At 45.9% G+C, this 18,896-nt stretch overlaps 3 protein-coding genes across 5 annotated transcripts in view; 2 read left to right on the forward strand and 1 right to left on the reverse strand.

Moving 5' to 3' along the window:
* BICRAL (BICRA like chromatin remodeling complex associated protein) overlaps positions 1–2,033 on the reverse strand; it is a 43,590-nt gene extending 41,557 nt beyond the window's left edge. For 2 of the 3 annotated variants that reach the window (XM_064164403.1, XM_064164399.1), the window contains exon 1: positions 1,944–2,033. The gene's annotated coding sequence lies outside the window, so the exon portion shown is untranslated. The other variant, XM_064164402.1, reaches the window with a different exon arrangement.
* On the forward strand, positions 1,899–4,767 carry TBCC (tubulin folding cofactor C). Its single transcript, XM_064164409.1, has one exon. It carries the CDS (start codon positions 2,130–2,132, stop codon positions 3,165–3,167), a length of 1,038 nt encoding a protein of 345 aa, XP_064020479.1. The 5' UTR covers positions 1,899–2,129; the 3' UTR covers positions 3,168–4,767.
* A 2,958-nt stretch (positions 4,768–7,725) lies between these two features.
* On the forward strand, positions 7,726–18,285 carry PRPH2 (peripherin 2). Its single transcript, XM_064164065.1, has 3 exons — positions 7,726–8,306; positions 11,281–11,527; positions 17,989–18,285. Exons 1-3 carry the CDS (start codon positions 7,726–7,728, stop codon positions 18,223–18,225), a joined length of 1,065 nt encoding a protein of 354 aa, XP_064020135.1. The 3' UTR covers positions 18,226–18,285.
* Positions 18,286–18,896: the final 611 nt, after the last annotated feature.

Genomic DNA, 18,896 nt, shown 5'->3' on the forward strand with positions numbered 1-18,896 from the left:
GGCAATAAAGCCTTCTGTATAAAATGACACGCATTTTTCTCATGAAACATGATGGAATTAAAGTTGGGGTTTTTTTTCCCTTACACTGAATTAATTGCACCATATTCCTACAAAACACAGCATTACTGCAGGAGTGGATTTGACTGTTAGCAAAAATGCCTGAGACTTACTAACGGCATCATTTAAACACATTGGTGGAAAGAATAATCAAGTGAGATTTCAAGATAGTCTTCCTTTTTCATGACTGAGCATTACCCCTTTCTACAATATAAAAACCTGCAATTTTTAAGAATCAAAATCTAACTTTTCAGGAACAAAGTTCTAGACAGAGTAACACTGCAGTGTTGAGAGCTGTGATGCATTAAGTACTGTTACCCATCCTGCTGTCCTACATCCAACCTGGTCCAAAGTACCACTGGTACACAATAATCCCCACAAATCCCATGATTTCATATTGTAACAATGATAATGAAAGAATAATCCCTATTTTAATGCAAGTCCTTTATGTATTGCAAGGATTAAAGGTATTTTGCTGCCTTTCTTCTGATATCCTGACTGGACTGACAATATTACATACAAAGTTAAGATATTCCCTTAACCTTCTAGTGATGCTCTCTCATGTGTAACACAAGTTAAGACTTACTGCTCATAAAACAAGCTAAGGCTGCTTTCAAATGCTAACCTTCAATAGCATAACAATGTATACTTACAAACAAGAACACTAAGCCAAACGAAAAAAATCATCACAGTATCACCAAGCAAAAGACAGCAAACACCTACTTTGGGGTCAGCACCTTTCTTGTTTCAATTAATAGTTTTAGGTCCCGTGTTAATTTATTATAGTGCATTTTGAAATGCCAAGAGAAGGGAGATGCTACTTGTAGAACTGGACAGTTCTACAGCTTATTTTTGTGTTTCTGAAAGAGCACTTTCTTTGAAAACAATAACGTTCCGTGAATAGAATACATCAGAACGGTGGTCACTTCCCTGTTTCATGACTGGCTGTACTTAAGTTTCTGGTTCCTGCTGCAAATTTACTTAGAACATATCTCCTAATTATAAGACTTGAAACACCTAAAGAAAGTATTTCTGGCACGTTTCTGTGTGGACTTCTGTGGATTTCTCAGCAGTAGAGCATAACATAGCAATCCACAGGCACTGCTCTCACGTTTGCCCCTAAAGACCTGAACTTTCTTCCGGAACAAACCGCTGAGGAAATCACACAAGTAGCTAAGAAGAAAAGCAGCCCGTTTGGCAACACCTTGGCAATTACCTGCACGTATTAGCAGCCTTTTTCATAACTGCTCCACTGCACAAAACAGTAGGGAAGCTCTATTAAAGCACTGCCTCGATAGAGGCTTCCAGACATCAACCCTGTGACGCAGCCAGACGACCCCCCCAGGCTTGCGGTCTACGCCTACTTGGTCCAGGGAAAGCCACGGCCGCCGGGCCCCACACTCGCCCATGGCGTAGCCTGACACTACCAGAACTAAATGCCGAGCTCAGGGAAGACCCGAGCAGCCAGCAAGGCCTGACTTTTAACGGCAGACCGGAGGACTGACGCTGCCACCCGTGGCAGGCAGCGTGACTAAGGCGGCTGCGGCCTTCAACTGCCCTCCGCGCCGCGGCCGGGCCCCACGGCAGGAGTCGCACGCCCTCAAGCCTCACGGTGAGAAAGATGACGCCTCCAGCCCCACTGCCCACAGAAGGGTGAAACAAGCGAGCGGGGTACCCTAACAATCAGAGCCACCCCTACAGCAAGGGCCGTCGCATTATCAGTAGCAGGCGCGGCCTAGGAGAGGGGAGGAGGAAGGAACGGGCATCTACACGCGAGCACACGAGGAGAGAGTGGGGGAGGACAGTGGGTTATTTATAGCCCAGCTGCTAATTTGGGAAGTGGGATAACACTCCCCACAGAGCGCACCTCCTCCCGTACAACTCACCCCATCCCGCAGAGAGGCTCCGGCCCCTTTAAAACCGCAGGAGACCCCTCCCTCTGGCCCTCCTCTCCTCCGCCTGCCTTCCCGCCGAGGGGACCCCGAGCGCACCAATCGGCGGCGGCGACGCAGCTGGGGCTGCTGGCGGCCAATCGGCGGCTCGCTTAATGAGCGGGAGGGCAAGGACGCAAGATGGAGGGAGCGGAGGGGGCTGTGGAGCTGGGAGTGCCGGCTGCTTTTGTGGCTTCCCTGCAGCCTGAGGCAGCTGCTACTGTAGTGCTGCCGGAGCGGCTCCAGCGGCGGGAAGCGCAGCGCCAAGAAGGCGTAGAGCGGCAGCGGCAGAAAAAAGAGGCGCAAGTAGTGAAGGAGGAACAGAGTGAGTTCTTTGTCGCAGCTTTCGCCCAGGAGCGAAAGGCAGTGGAGGAGCTTATTGCGGCGGGGCAGCTGGAGGAGGCGACCGCCCGCCTGCAGGGGCTGCAGAAGCTGCTGACCGAGAGCGTGCGATTCCTACCGCCCTACGAGGTGCGGCAGGGGCAGGAGGCCGTGGCGCGGCTCCAGGCGGACCTGACGGTCCGGCGCCAGCAGCTGCAGCCCAAGAAGAAATTTGCCTTTCGAGCTCTTAAGAAAGAAGCGGCTCCGGGCAGAGAATCGCGTCCCGCGGAGCCCGCCTGGCCTGTAGTTGCCACGCAGGCCCCCGACCACGGCGCCGCCGAGGGGGAGCAGAGCGGGCCGCCGCTGTGCGGGTTCAGCGGCGTCGAGGACGAGGAGCTGGAGCTTGGTCCGCCTGAGCTGCTGCAGCGCGATGTGGTGCTCTCCGAGCTGCGCGGCTGCCGGGTGCGGCTCCGCGGCAATGCCAACACGCTGCGGGTGCGGGACTGCCGGAGCTGCACTGTGCTCTGCGGGCCCGTTTCGACCTCGGTGCTGGTGGATGGCTGCAGCGACTGCGTCCTGGTGCTGGCCTGCCAGCAGCTCCGCACCCATCGCACCCGCGACAGTCGGTTCTACGTGCAGGTGACCAGCCGAGCCGTAATCGAGGACTGCACTAAGGTCTCCTTCGCCCCCTACACCTGGAGCTACCCTGGTATCGAGGGAGATTTCGAGTCTTCAGGGCTGGACAGAAACAGAAACAACTGGAATCTCGTGGATGACTTTGACTGGCTGGCGACTGACCAACCTTCGCCCAACTGGAGCCTGATCCCCGAGCAGGAGAGAATCAGTTGCTGGGACTAGACTGGAGAGGCAGCTCGGTGCTGAACAAGAAACTGGTGTAAAGACACTGATTCGTAAAGTGTGGGACTTAATTCCCAAAATGCCATTAAATGATTACATTCGTCATTTAAATCGTGAATTGGAATTTACGGCTAGTTAGGTTTGTTGGGTTTTTTTTCCCATTAAATACCCATCAAATACAGTTTACTGTCCTTTCACAAGTTGCTGCTATCATCTTTGTGTGACACTGTGGAACTTACCAGTTGGTGAGGTTTTTCTAATTAAGGTGGGGCAAGGGGCATGGATTTACAAACAGCAGTGAGCATCTGTTCCAGCTGTTGTGCTACTTTTGCTCCCCCAGGTAGACGCTGAGTTAGCTGCAAGGTCAAATACCACGTTTTTCATATTTTGTGGTTCTCGAGTTGCAGGTAACAACACACTGTGTCTTATGGGAAGTGTGGGAGAGGACAGAAGGTTTAATGAACGTGTAACTGCACAGTGTAGCAGACTGAGATGAATCTTAGGCCATGATATATTTACGAGCCAGGTTCTTTTAATGTGGGAGAAATCTTGTTTTCTCAGGCTTTTATTTCAAGTGAGATAAGCCTAAAGGAAAAAAGTCACCTAATAAATGTTTAATAATATACATTAATAAATGATTGTTTAACAAACTTATAGAAGCTATATAAATACTAAATGTTTACAGTTTCAAAATAATGGAAGAAGGATCCTCTCACATAGTAACAGTTTTCACCAGAAAGTAAAGTGAGTGCTTTGAGTGTACTTTTGGGGCCATACAGTAAGTGCTAATTAGCATTACAGAAGCTAGGTAAATTGCTCTGCTGCAGTCTGAAACGGGGAGAGATGTTGAAGTATATCATACCAGCTGTTCCATCTGTCTGCTAGACAGTAGGCTTTATAGTGGTGTGATACTAATTTACAGCACTGCTACTGCCTGAGTGCAGTGCTGGCAGAGGGAGTTAATAGGAATATGCGGTGCTATATTCCAGTTCCAAAGCTGTGTGTTACCTTGCATAAAGTGCACTGTAACTTAGTCCCTTCGTTTTTTTCACTCCTGCTAAATGAAATAACTCATAGTAGTAGCTTTCCTGAATATGGTATGTTCATGATGCCTTATTAGTGGTAGGGAGGTGACTGCCACCTATACATAAAGTATACATAGTAGTTCTAGGTTTCCAGAACCATTCCTTGACTTGTGACATTTTGCAAGTAATCATTATCCAGCCGAAGAATCGCCATAGAGTTTTATTTTTAACCTGCCAACTTTATGCTGTCCTATCTTCATATGTGTTTCTAACAGAAAATTAATACTAGCTGAACCATCATAATTGTTTCTTTGCTATAAGAAGTGCTTGAAACTTTGAGTACTTGACTGGTTTTGAGCACATAAACTTTAAGTTATTGTCAGAATATTTAAAAAGGGAGGGAAAAAAAACATAGTGTAGGGTTTTTTTTATTCTTTACAACTTGAATGTTCATTTCCTCCTGATACATACATTGTTGTATTTCGAATATATTTGTTTTGAATTGTTTCAGTTGCCTCTGTACAGGTTCTTTGCATTGACAGCATCATAATTTAATAAAGAAAAACTTAGCCTTCCTTTAATGTACATAATACCTGTCCTTAAAGGGACGTGATCAGATGAGGCTCTTGAGTACCTTAGTTTTCACATATCCATGTTATTCCAGAACCTGATTGTGTAGTTAATATTTTTTCCCCGTTTGTTAGTGACAAAACAATTCCCACTGCATGCTCTCATGCTGGGATAGCAGGCTGTTCAGCCTACAGAAATGCCTTTCTTCTACCCGCCAAAAGCTACAGCCATTTACACTTACTTTCAGTGTAGACAGACACTGGCAAATCTACATGTGAAGGGGCCACCATTTGGGTGCAGGAGGTGTCAGATATGCACTCCTTGATAACACTTTAAACTGGCATGTGAGTGTGTTCCTGTATTAGCTATTGGTACCTAGAGTTCGATATTGCTTGAATAAACTGAGCGTAAGTCCAACCAAGGAAATTTAGATTTCTATTTTGATGTGAAAACGCTTCCTTAATGATATTTTTCAGAGGTCATTTACTGACATCCAAGTTCCTAATGTTTTCTTTCCTCAAGTGCTTAGCTTCATCAAATCATAGTTATTAGGTAATAGGCTTTAGGAGCATGATTTTGGGGGACGCTGCTAAAGGTGTTCTGGACAATTCCCTTATTTATTACTACCTTTGAACTACAGGCAACTGAATACTGGTCTCAGGCATGACATGAAATGAGAAAATGAAATTTGAAAGCAGGAAGTCTGATAAATGAAAGTTGCAATTAGTATAAGCACTAATGAGCTGGTTTTTGCTGTGGGAATACAATGTAAGAGAGAACAGTAACGAGCAGTGGATAAGCACTTCTGTAACATCTAGCAACTCATCAGTGGCTTCTTAGGTCGATCCCTCCTTGACTAACACAAGCCTCCAAGTAAACATAAGATGGCAAGCGTAGCTGCTTCAAAGAGCACGCTTCCCATCCTTAAAGGCAGACTGCACATTTACCCTGGGATCACTACCTTCACACCAAAAATTAGCAACATCCTTAGAGTCCATTTTTTTGCATTTTACACCTCTTTTTTCCTAGTATCTTCATTAACAAGGTTAATATAGATTTTTGTTCATGAGACATCTGGGTACCCATTATTTGGCGATGGTCCACCTTCTGCTGCAGCTCTGTGACCAGGGCCTGCCAGCACGTTGTGCACTTCGCTGTCCTAAGAACCTCTTTCTCTCGGTAGTTTAGTTCCTTTGGCTAATTCATTGTTTTCTGTGCAAATTCACATCTGATCTTAAGCCTTTGTGGCTAGTCGCTAGTTTAAGCACAAATTTTGTGCGTGATCTGAGATTTCTGCTCGCTGTCTTGAGCCCTGTTTTATGTGCACAACAATTCTCACCTAATCAAGCGTCTTGAGCTGAATCCACAGCATAACTCCGCCCTTTTGTTATTGCCCTTGGTGCCTCTCATCTGCTGCAGCAAAAGGTCCACAGACAGCCAACCCCATACAGGCAAAGCTCACACTGGCAGCCCATATTTGAATAAAAAAAATCTTATTCTGCTTCTTTTCTTCTTCTTCTCGCTTGCCTTCCTCCCGGGCTGCTGTCTCCGAGTTCCCTCGGGACTGTCTGACCATGCTGCTGGCCGCCACTAGAGGGCACTCTGGAGACCAGGGCAGCAGCAGGTCAGGTGGGCTTGGGCCGGGGCAGAGCCTCTCGGTCCCTCTCCTGGGGCTGCTCCTTCCTCTGCTGCAGCATTGGCATCCACGCCCTCGCACACCTACAGGCTCGTTTTGCACTGCTTGAGGTTGCCCAAGGCTACTTTTTCCTGCGGTGGGCGGTGAGCCGGCGCAGGAATTTCCCCAATCGCTCAGACTCTCTGCGAGGTGAGCAGAGGGTGGCCCAGAGCCTTTGCAAAGCGCTGCAGAGCTTACCCGAAGCTGCATGTGTTCTAAGGAGGAGTTACCTCCCTCCTTTCTGCCCACTACAGCATCAAAGTGGAGCCGGGCTGCAGGTCCCTCAGCACACCCTGAGGACCTCGGGGGTGCCTCCCTTACCCTGGTCAGTGAAGATGCCCGGCGGGGTCTCTCCCCACCTGGGTCAAATTCCTCCTTGGTGTAAGCTCCCAGGTCTCCTTGGGCTCCCCTCCCAGGCCCCATGATTGTCCAGTAAGCTGCTCACATCAGCTCTCTTTCATAACAGCATCTCCAGAGCTCAACTCAGGAGTTTAATGTCGAGTTTCTCTGAACTTTTCCTTTTTCCTTCACTCCTGCCAAGGCCCAGAGGTGGTGCAAGCCCTGGAAGTAAATACAAAACGCCAAGCTTAGCTTTTTTTAGGTCACCGTAAACTACTTGCTTATCTGCTTCAGGAACATATAAGCCACAGATGTCATCTTGGGTCAGCCCAGAAGGATAAGGACTAGAAAGGTGGTTTTGGCTGTAAATATGAATAAATCAGGAGCACATAGGGGAAACATATCCTTGTATTCAAGTAGTCTTTTTTTAATGCCAGACTTCTCCATTTTCCTCAAAGGATCCACATTCTTCCGGCAGCAAAGATCCTTTTACGTCTCTGGGTTTTCACACTCTGCCCAGCAGCCTATCATAAGAAAGTACAGATCTACTAAATAGTAAAATGAGGGATTATTTCCACTCATCTGTTGACAGACATTTCTCTGAATTGGATCAAATGATTAAAGGTATTAGAATGACGTCTTGCAGATCCAGATCAAACCATTTGAAACCTTGAGACTGTTTCTCCTTTGCTTGGAAGGAACCACCAGAAATAGTTGTAGGTGCTAATTTCCCATTATTCTAATGTGAAATTGGTAATTGGCATCTTGGAGTATTTTACTTGCTTGAATCCTAATTGGGAGAGCTCAAAATGAAAGGACCGTGCAGCGGCTCGCTTCCCGCCCTGCTTTTTGGGGTCTCTTCCAATGCCTGAATGGTTCTTCCTCGAGTTGCTTACAACAAGAAGAGGGGTCCAGACTTTGAAGTCCTCCCGCATCTCCCATTACGAAGATGGCACTGCTGAAAGTCAAATTCAATCAGAAGAAACGGGTAAAACTAGCGCAGGGGCTATGGCTCATGAACTGGTTTTCGGTGTTTGCTGGAATCCTTGTCTTTAGCATGGGGCTGTTCCTCAAAATCGAGCTCCGGAAGCGAAGCGAAGTGATGGACAATTCTGAAAGCCACTTTGTGCCCAATTCCTTGATATTGATGGGTATATTATCCTGCGCCTTCAATGGTTTTGCTGGCAAAATTTGTTACGATTCTCTGGACCCCACGAAATTTGCCAAGTGGAAGCCTTTGCTGAAACCTTACCTGGCACTGTGTTTGTTCTTTAACACACTCCTTTTCTTTGTTGCTCTGATTTGCCTCCTCATGCGGGGCTCTCTGGAGAGCACGTTAGCACAGGGGCTCAAGAATGGTATGAAGTTCTACCGGGACACAGACACCCCTGGAAGATGCTTCATGAAGAAGACCATCGACATGCTTCAAATTGAGTTCAAATGCTGTGGGAACAGTGGCTTCAAAGATTGGTTTGAAATTCAGTGGATCAGCAACAGATATCTGGACTTCAGCTCCAAAGAAGTGAAAGAGTAAGTGACTTAGTGGGACTTCCATAGCATAGTATTGTTGTTTTATCAGTATTATACTGATATAGCACAATATATACTGATATAGCACAATATATACACTGATATAGCACAATACATACTGATATAGCACAATACATACTGATATAGCACAATACATACTGATATAGCACAATACATACTGATATAGCACAATACATACTGATATGTAGCATAATATATACTGATATAGTATAATATATATGGATACAGTATAATATATACTGATATGTAGTATGATATATACTGATATAGTATAATACTGATAGAGAGATAGTATAAAGAAATATTATACTAAAGAAATGTATGTCCCAGCAAACACTAATGGGACAGGTTCTTTTCTGTACTCTGCTCTTGCTCAATAAGCATCCCAAATGATCAATTAGATTGCTTCCTCCCCTGATAAATTCCTTTACCTTCATCTAGACCACAAAAATATAAAGTATCAAAATACAAGCCATACGTGCCTACTACCAAAACCAACAAGCACTTATCAGCACTTCACTTGTATAGTGAAGACCTAAGAACCCTTGAAGCAGTGAAGTGATGGTGAACAGAAATAGCAAAGATTTGGGAAAGGTTCCTAAAGCAGATTTCAGTGCACTCTATAAAGTTCCTAAAAAAAGAATCCCCTGTATGTATACATTTGGTTCCCTTCCAACCCCCTAATATCCTACTGTTGATATACATTTCAAACCTCCACTCTACATATTGTCAAATAATGGATCTCATGGAAAGAGAGAGAAGCAGTAATGCTTTACCAGTAACTTGGGAGGGTTAATTTTTTATTATTTTAATTTTCACTCCCTGGATCACTTCAGTGGTGTGACAATATTGTCAACACCTCTTGATGTTCCTACCTTTCCACAGCACCCACATGCATTTCAAATTCTGCTCTGTATAAAAACACGTTCATTTGGTATCAATGTATTTGTGCTAGATATGTTTTAGACCTCACATGAGAACAGAAGTAGTTTCTGCTATACAACTCAGAACAGATTGTTGACCAGAAACACCTTAATACCTCTGATGTCAGTGCCCAAAGAGGCAGTAAGCTCAAAATCAGGTTAGGTGCAGTAAGCACAAGTAAAAAATAAACATGAGAACAAATGAACTTCTGAAATTAAAAAATGAGCCCAGAGCATAAATGCCCACAGTATTAAAAGAATTAACCACCAGGGGAAGAGGTCATCACTAGTCAGAGTTCCTCAGAAACTGAATTCATTGATGTGTTCTGGTTGCATAAAGGGTCTTGTAAACTGGAAGCAATCTGAGTTGTATTAAACACAATCCTGCCTGTATTAAAGTAGTTCTGGAGAAAGCTCTGTGCATCTCTTGGGCCCCTGCCTGACTGTGTGAATGGTATTTCACCTCTGCGTGTTGTTTTGCCTGGTTGGGTGGTCTGCTTGGTTTTGCAATCCTGAACTACGACAGGTAGTGGAAACTGTTTCACCCTTAACTTACTGCGCTGCTGGGTTCTAACAAACGCGTTCACCATTCAACAAGAGAGTGTTTGCGTTGAGAGGCTGTGCCCATGGGTATAAGTAACTACTTGAAAATGTAACGAGTTCACCTTGCCAGTGTTACATGGAGATTTGAGAGCTCTAACTTAATCCAGCCGCAGAGGAAGGGCAAAGCACAGAAGGAAAACAAGGTTATATCATCCTTAATAAATGCTATCTTGTTTGGGGCTGAGACTCAGAGAAATTTCTTTGTATGACAGAGGCAGGAATTAGGGCATTAAAAATCCACAAATGGATCTTAATGAGTGAATTAAAGGTCTGAATTATCAGTAGTGCACAATCTCTGCTCACATTCCCAGTGGGATACTCTGGGTCCTTTGAAGCCAGTAGCAAAGTTCTTTCTAATTCCAGGGAAGGTGAAAGTCCATCCTCTGCAATGCGATTTTTACATTATTTGTAGAGCAAAGGCATGATCTAATCTCTCTGAAAATAGTGGCATATTTACACATCAATGCAAGTTAGACCCAACTCTGAGCACACTTGCACATTTAGAGATAAAACCTCGCCTGCATTTGGTGTTTAGATATATTTAGGTCATGAGAGCAAAGTGAAATTTTGCTTCACCAGGTTGTTGCAATCAATCTCTCTAGGACACACTGTTAAATATCTGTGTAGAAAGCTGCAGGCCACTCAGACTTTTTTCCACTTCTCTAAATCACAGGTGCTGTCCTTTCTGTCATTTTCTTATCATAGCTAGTTTGTATATATTTGTTATTTTAGTATTTTGTAAGTGTACTTCTAAGTATATCTTACCTAATCACCTCCTAAGACAACAGACTAAAGGGCTGTTTATGTAGGGCAACCACGGTCTCACATGAGCAGTCGTTGGTGAGCTACTGCAAGGACCCAGAAACTTTTCAACATCCTGTTGCTGAAGTATGCTTCATGTTTTAAGTACTGGCTACCTTCCTGAGCCAGGAACAAATGCATATCCCTTTCCTGGAGCTGTCATCATCAAAGAGAAGTTATTAGGTTTGTTGGATCAATGGCCTAACTGGATGTGGTGGCTCCTAATGCTGTTGTGTGTCCTTTTCCAAGTTCAGGTCACCTCCAGCACCTCTCTTCCACCCTCACTATGCTGTGATGGCTCCTTTCTGACTGCCCCTCCCAAACTCTCTCTCTGACATTAGTTTAAAAATGAATGCCTCTGAAGTAGTGACCCAGGAGGGCACATTTCTGTCACGGAGAGCTAATTAGAGACTCGGGGTAACCTTGAGACAGAAAAGGGTTTCAGAAAGCACAAGTACCCAGGACAAGCACTGCTATACAAACAGGAGATGCAGGGAAATTCCACGGGCAGGAGGCACAGTGGAAAACCTCTGCTGCCTTTGTTGCCCTTTCTCATGCCCCTCTGCTCCAGTGTGGCTGCACGCGTGTGTGTTTGTATTCACGCTTCCTTCTGCTCTCGCCCACAGTCGGATCAAAAGCAATGTGGATGGAAGGTACTTGGTGGACGGAGTCCCTTTCAGCTGCTGCAACCCCAGCTCCCCACGACCCTGCATCCAGTACCAGGTCACCAACAACTCGGCTCACTACAGCTATGACTACCAGACGGAGGAGCTGAACCTCTGGCGCCGTGGCTGCCGGGAAGCCCTCCTGCAATACTACAGCAGCATGATGAGCTCTATGGGTGCTTTTGTCCTCCTCGTCTGGCTGTTCGAGGTAACCCTCTACCCCCAGCTCTGCTTTGCTGCAGTGGCAGCTCTGGAGAGGCAGTGTTTATCAGTGGGTTAAAGGGCAGATATATTGAAAATAAATTGTCTGCCACTGTTCTTTGGCTGAGAAAATATCTAATAGTGATAAGGTCTGTGTAAGACCTGAAAGGTCTCAGGCTGGAGACACAGCTGGGAAGCATGAGGTGGGGGTTAGATTAGGGCAGGACTGGATGGCAAACAGGGAGAGTGCAGCTCACTGTGAGATATGGAGTGCAAGAGACATCCTTTCTAACTCTTGAAATAGGCAATGCCATCTTCAGCAGCCATTTTAAATGCTTCAGCCAGCTTTAAAAAAATAATAAAAAGAAGCCCCCAAAACAAACAAAAAACCCACACTAGATAAATAGAAAAAAAATAATTGTATTTTAAAAGATGAATTGTATTAGTTAAAAGCACTGGCCTGCATCCTTCCAAGAGTGAAGATGCTTTTTAGAAGATAAACACTTACCCAGGTAATCTGTGAACTCAAAAAAACCACCACACATTGACTTCAGGTTGTGTTATTCAACAGTAACTTCTCTGCACAGCTGAGAACTGAGCTGCCTCCTTGAAGTGCTGTTGTGCTGGTAAGGAAAGGAAGAGAAGCTCCTGTCAGCCTAGCTTCAAATGAAAATTCTGGAAGAATTTCAACTCTCTATGAAAATAAGAGGCTAAATTAAAACCTGGGCAGAAAAAAATGCACAGAAATACTAATACCAGCTGCAAAAAATCATGGCTAGGAGCCTGTAAGCATACCTCTGCTGACTCCTAGGAGACTGACAGCAGCAGTATGTTAATATTAACAGCAGTGAGAATGATGCAGGTTGTTTTCTATCCCTTTAGAGTAGAATTAGGGCCTTTTTTTTCAGCCTGTGACATAATGAGAACTGTGATCTCCTTTTCATTGTCTTTTTCAAAATGCAAGGCAAGATTGTTTGGCTTTTTGGTGTGTGTGGGTTTTGTTTGGTTTGTTTTTCTGGGCAATCAGAGATACTCAGGGCAAAGCTCTGAGGAAATACCACACTCTTGGGTTACATTAATTTGTCCTCTGCTGAACATTTATAACTTCCTTGATATTTTACTAGATCTGTGTCACAGACTTCCTCTGCTTTGAAGGGAGAAAGCAAAGCAAGAGCCAAACGTGAATTGAGTCCCCTTTGAACTAGAATGGCTTTCCCTAAACAGCAGTCATGGTAGGAAACAACTTGATAGCGAGTAGCAGTGCAGCAGAGGTCCTGACTGCTGGCTAAGGAAAGGTGTGGGTCTGAGTAGAGTGCGACCCACTGGGCTGCTGGCTCCACGCTGCTCCTTTTCACTGTGACTGTCTTGCTGAGAAGTTCAAAGTTCAGAAGCAAAGGAGCAGCCTGATTTGGTTTGCACATGGAGTTGCTGTGAACCTGGGCCTAGGGGCACAGCCACAGCATCTGCACAGCAAAGCCCTTCTGGAAGCTAGCAGACGACTCTTCCAGCTGGGTGGGTGGTAGGAGGTGTGGGAGTGAGGACAGAGCATGGAGGGAAACACTCGTGGCAGCTGTTGCTTTGAGCTGTGGGAAAGCACAACATGCCAAACGGGCATGGGGACCTCAGGGAAGGCCAGGGAGGTTTCCAAATCTATTTGGAAGTGTCATAATTTTTGTTAGAAGACAAAAAAAAAGGCAAGCAGGAGGTCACATTTTCTTGGAGCTACACTGTTACCCACGCTGCTTCCACTGGCAAAAGCTGCAGGCTTCCCCGCAGCGATAACCAGTCATGAGAGCGACAAAAAAAGATCACACGCTGCTCCGGCTAAGCCGCCTCAGGCTAAACCCTGCCAAGCAGATGGGCTTTGCTGCAGAAGGTCAAGCAGAGCAAGCCTGCCTCTCTTCTTGACCCGCCTTGGGCAGCAAAGAGGAAATGGAGGGTTCGAGGGTGCCCCGAACAGAACATTTCAAAGGGAAGGGAGGGCAGTAGCTGTTTCCTGAGATGCTCCAGGTCCTTCACCTGTATATGGCTCTCAATAGGTTGCAGCCTACTCCAGGGGATAAGACCCTGATATTCAGCTCAGGTGTGGTGTTACAGAGGAAGCTCCAGGACGTGGAATCCCAAGAACACAGGAGCTGAAGGTGCATTGTACACCACGTGTTGGAGAGTAGATTCTGATGCATTGAATTAATTGAACTGCTAATACTGTAAAGCAGCCCACAGGCACCAGGGACTCTCCAGAAGGACACAGTTGGCTGGCTGAGCATGCTGTGGTACAGGAGTGTGCACTAGCCCAGCCTGTTCCTTGAGAAACATTTGTTCTTCCTAGCACTTAAAAGCTGATGTAAAATGACAGGAGTTTGCATGACTGCTGTCCCTTGGCCAGGGGAAGTCACTCAGCAAGACTGAGCTAGCTCTGAGACCCTCATGCCCAGGCCTTCTCCGATGGATTGTGATTAAGCACAAGTCTACAGTTCAGAGTCACAGACTAGAGGAGTTTGGAAGGGACTCTTGTCCACATCCCCCTGCTCAAGCAGGGTCCCCTGGAACTGGTTGTTCAGGATTGTGTCCAGATGGCTTTTGAGTATCTCTGAGGAGGAAAACTCCTCTGGACAACCTGTGCCAGTGCTCACTCACCCTGACAGTAAAGAAGTGTCTCTTGATGTGCAAACAGAAGTTCCTGAGTTTCAGTTTGTGCACATGGAAGGAGGCAACTAGGAAGGCCAAGATCTCCTCGGAATTCAACCTTGCAAGTGAGCTCAAGGGTAACAGAAAGGGCTTCAAATATATTGCAGGAAAAGCTAACACTGGAAGCAATGCAGGCCCTCTGCTGAATGAGGAGGGTGCCTTGGTGACAGAGAATGTGGAGTTACTAAATTCCTTCTTTGTTTCCATCTATACTGCTGGAGTCTGTCCTCAGGAGCCCCTGACACCAGAGGCAGCAGAGGAAACCATGACAACAGAGTCTAACCTGGTTGGCGAGGACTAGGTTAAGGAACAGTTGAGTAATCTGCACATCCATAAGCCCATGGGTCCTGATGGTATCACCCACAGGTGCTGAGGGAGCTGGCACAGGTCATTGCCAGGCCACTCCACACCATCTTCAGTAAGTTAAGGCAGATGTGAAAGGTCTCTGGGGACTGGAGGAGGGCAAACATCACTCCAGTCCTCAAAAAGGTTAAGAAGGAGGACCCAGATAACTATAGACCTGTCAGCCTCACCTCCAGCCCCAAGAAGGTAAAGGAGCAACTTATCCTCAGCACTGTCCTTAGGAATATCAAGGACAAGAGAGTCATTAGGAGCAGTCACTGTGTTTTTACCAAGGGGCAGTCATGTTTGACCAAGCTGATAGCCTTTGATGAGGCCATAACCAGGTGGATAGATGTCAGTGGAGCAGTGGATGAGTTTTATCTTGATTTCAGTAAAGCATTTGACACTGTCTGCCACAGCATCTCTGCAGCTAAACTGAAGCAGTGTGGTCTGGATGATCAGGTAGTGAGGTGGATGTGAACTGATTGAAGGAAAGAAGCCAGAGAGTTGTGGTCAATGAGATGGAGTCCAGTTGGAGGCCTGTGACTAGTGGAGTCCTTCAAGAGTCAGTACTGGCACCAGTTCTGTTCAACATATTCATCAGTGCCCTGGATGAGGGCGCAGAGTGCACTGTCAGCAAGTTTGCTGATGACCCCAAGCTGGGTGGAGTGGCTGCCACCCCAGAAGGCTGTGCTGCCATTCAGCCAGACTGGGACAGGCTGGAGGGGTGGGCAGGGAGAAATGGAACAAAATTCAACAAGGGCAAGTGTAGAGTCTGGCACCTGGGAAAGAAAAAACCCATGGATCAGTATAGGTTGGGGACTAATGTGCTGGAGAGCAGTGAAGGAGAAAAGGATTTGAGAGTCTTGGTAGATGGAAGGTTGACCATGAACCAGCAGTGTGCTTTGGTGCCCAGGAGGGCCAGTATCATTCTGGGGTGGATTAGAATGGCTGTGGCTAGCAGGCTGAGAGAGGTCATCCTGCCCCTCTACTCTGCCCTGGTGAGACCACATCTGGAGTACTGTGTCCAGTTCTGAGCCCCCCCAGCTCAATGGGTATATAGAACTGCTTGAGAGAGTCCAGCACAGAGACACAAAGTTGATGAAGGGAAGGGAACATCTCTGCTACAAGGAGAGCCTGAGGGAGCTGGGGCTGTGCTGCTTGGAGGAGACTGAGAGGTGACCTCATCAGTGGTTTTAAATATGTACGGGTGAGTGCCAGGAGGCTGAAGCCAGGCTCTGCTGGGTGATGCCTGATGACAGGACAAGGGGCAATGGGTGGAAGCTGAGGTATAGGAAGTTCCATGGAAACAGTGACCTGTGAGGGTGACAGAAGACTGGAACAGGCTGCCCAGGGGAGTTGTGGAGTCTCCCTCTCTGGAGATATTCCAAACCCACCTGGATGCATTCCTGTGGAAATCCTGCTCTGGCAGGGGGGTTGGACTGGATGAGCTTTCAAGGTCCCTTCCAGCCCCTACTATGCTGTGATTCTGTAAACTGATGGTCCAAGTATAGAGCAACATGGAGGCCATCTTTTGCATCCAGTCCTATTTAAGCTTTGATTGCAGCAACCGCTAATAGGAAGGGCATTAGTCTGGTGACTGAGAGCAGCAAAACTGGGGCTCAGATTGAAAGGGAGATATTGCAGTTTTAAACCCCAAGACTTGTCACTTCTTGTGACTTTTGTAGAATAGCATTTGAGCTGATTTAAGTTGTCATGCTACTGGGTAGATCCACAACAAAGGGAAACTTTTTCCAGATGCAGGGCCAGCAGAAAGTCAAAGGAGGATCAAGATGTTGTGAATCATCTATTCCTATGCTAAGCAGGATGAAAATTTCCCTTTGGACAGGGAAGCACTTGATGAAGCTTGTTTGTTTGATCAGTGGTTTTCCTTTTCTGATCTCGAGTGGAGACAAAGAAACACAAACATCTGAAATTTTTGAGAGAAACCAATGGTAATTTTGGTCTTCAAAGAGTTCCTAAATGCTAATCATGCATAAGCAGGATGACCAGGGTAGAGAGGTTAATGAATGGTCCACAAAGCACATGCTCGAGTGTGTCAAAAAGACACACTGTGAACTTTGCTTTTGGCCATGCTATGTGGCCAAATCTCAACTCTAAATCTGCCCAGGTGCTTGATGCTGTAATCCTACTTGACATTTTGCAAGCTTCCTTCATCTCTAGTTCAAAAGCTTCATCAGAGAGCAGCACCTGTCAGGTCCAGGGCAACTCTTCATGGGGCCTCAGCTGTGCCACCAGGTAAGCATCACACTGGGATGCAGACCTTGAGCCATTTGGGTCTAGGATGACCCGAGGTGATCACTTCCTTGGGAATCTGGATAGAGAGGCATTTTACCCTTAGAGAATAAATCCTTTAAATCTTAGCTTTATCTATCACACAAAGGATTAAAATGGTCTAACTGCTGCCTCATCCTTAACACCCATTCTACCACCTCATCAAGCTCACTCTTTTGGGCACTGCTTTGCTTTCTCTCCTTCACAGATCAATCACTTTTCCTCATAAGCACAACAATGGTAGAAGTCAGGCTGTTCTGAAGGGTGTCAGAAGGCAGGAGACTGGCTAAAAACATTCTTTCCCTCTGGAGGCAGGTTTGGGGTGTTGCTAGCATCAGGGGTATTACATCAGCGTAGTGCAGTAGAAGAAGCCTCAGACAGGGCTGCTGGGACTGCTAAGTACTTTGTTAGAAATAGAAATTCATTACCGATGGAGCCAGTGACAGACACAGATCACCTGCTCTCTTCTTTTCCTTATTTGCACATACCTGTATAAAGGCCAAATCAGGATTCAAAGTAGTCAAATTGATGGCTCGAATTCTACTGCTCTGCAGTTTCCGATTCAAGAGTATTTCCTTAATCAGAAAAATGTACTTGTTAAACATATTTAGGTCAATGTGAAGTAACAATATTTAGAGCTCAAGCTGAGAGGCTGGTGTTGCACAAATGAAGAGCCTTATGCATATCTAGCGCAGAGGAGCAGTGGTTTCATTAAAACCTCCCAGGAGGCACTAGCCCTGTGAAACAATGCATGGAAAGGCCTCTTGTGCACACGGCCACATTAAGCTGCTGTTCCTTCAGCAGCCAGCACGTACTTCCTTTGATGCACCCACTTACTGCCTGTCAACTGTCACACTTCCCATGGTGCTCACTGAATTCACACCTCCACCTTCTCCTTTCTGGCTTGCAAAGGGACATTTCCCCCCCAAACCTCTCCCTCACCCCTCCTGGCCATCTCAAGGAGGAATAGTGTTCAGGATCCCCTCCTGCGTGGAGGATTCCTGCAGACCTTAAGCTCTTTGCTGCCTTTGGCTTTTTGCTCAAGCTACCAGTCTGGGCTACTGATAGCAGAGGATGGTGAAGATGTGGACAAGGGTATAAAGGTTACCTGATGCTCTGTTTCTTTACCGTTGCATGATACAGATGTCCGTAATGGTTGGCTTGCGTCTTCTGCACACCTCTCTAGAAAGCATCACAAATCCTGAGGACCCTGAATGTGAAAGTGAAGGGTGGGTACTGGAGAACAGCCTGAAGGACACTTTCAAGTCTGCACTGGAGAATTTGAAAAAGATTGGTAAGTTCAATCAGGTGGAAGCAGGCGCCGAAGGGGCCGAAGGAGAGGAAGGTGGGAAGACACAAACTGTCGCAACGGTCAGTTGAGCTTCTAATTGATGTGGACTTTTTAACAGAGAGGAATAAAACCAATCCTGAGAATATCTACGTTTTAAAAGCCATACATCAACCATCAGAACACACATTTCTACACATGCAGGTTTTTTGTCCATGGGAGTATACACCTTGGGAGACCACACTTACCCACTTCCCCATATTAGCATCGTCTTGGGGGAAACACTCCACTAGGACTTGCAATATTAACTTGTTCCTTCATCAGGAACAGTGAATTTAAAGCAAACTAAACTTTCCAGCAGCACACAGTGACCCATTCCATTGTGTTTTGAAATTAAAAGTGAAATTTTATTTCCCTCCCCTAGTGTTTTATCAGCACACTTTATATACTTCAGCTTTTAAAGACAAACAGATTGGTTTTTCTGAGGAGTGACACAGTAGAAGCCAAAGGAAAAAGGATTTCCAGAACTGTATATAACTTAGTATACAGGTATTTTTACAAACCTCTCATAACATGTGATTTTTGTTAACGTGCTAAGCAATGATACTTCCTGCTGTATTCCTAAGATGTACATAGAGCAAAAGGCAAACTTATGCTGAGGGTGTATGTGCTAAGCAAAAACTGTAACTGAATGGAACTGCACAAGCAGCATGAAAACATTAAGGTAAGAATCATGGGGTTTGTTTCCAAGGGTGTTTTCAGC

Source organism: Pogoniulus pusillus, chromosome 25 (assembly GCF_015220805.1).
Source record: "Pogoniulus pusillus isolate bPogPus1 chromosome 25, bPogPus1.pri, whole genome shotgun sequence".
NCBI lineage: Eukaryota > Metazoa > Chordata > Aves > Piciformes > Lybiidae > Pogoniulus > Pogoniulus pusillus.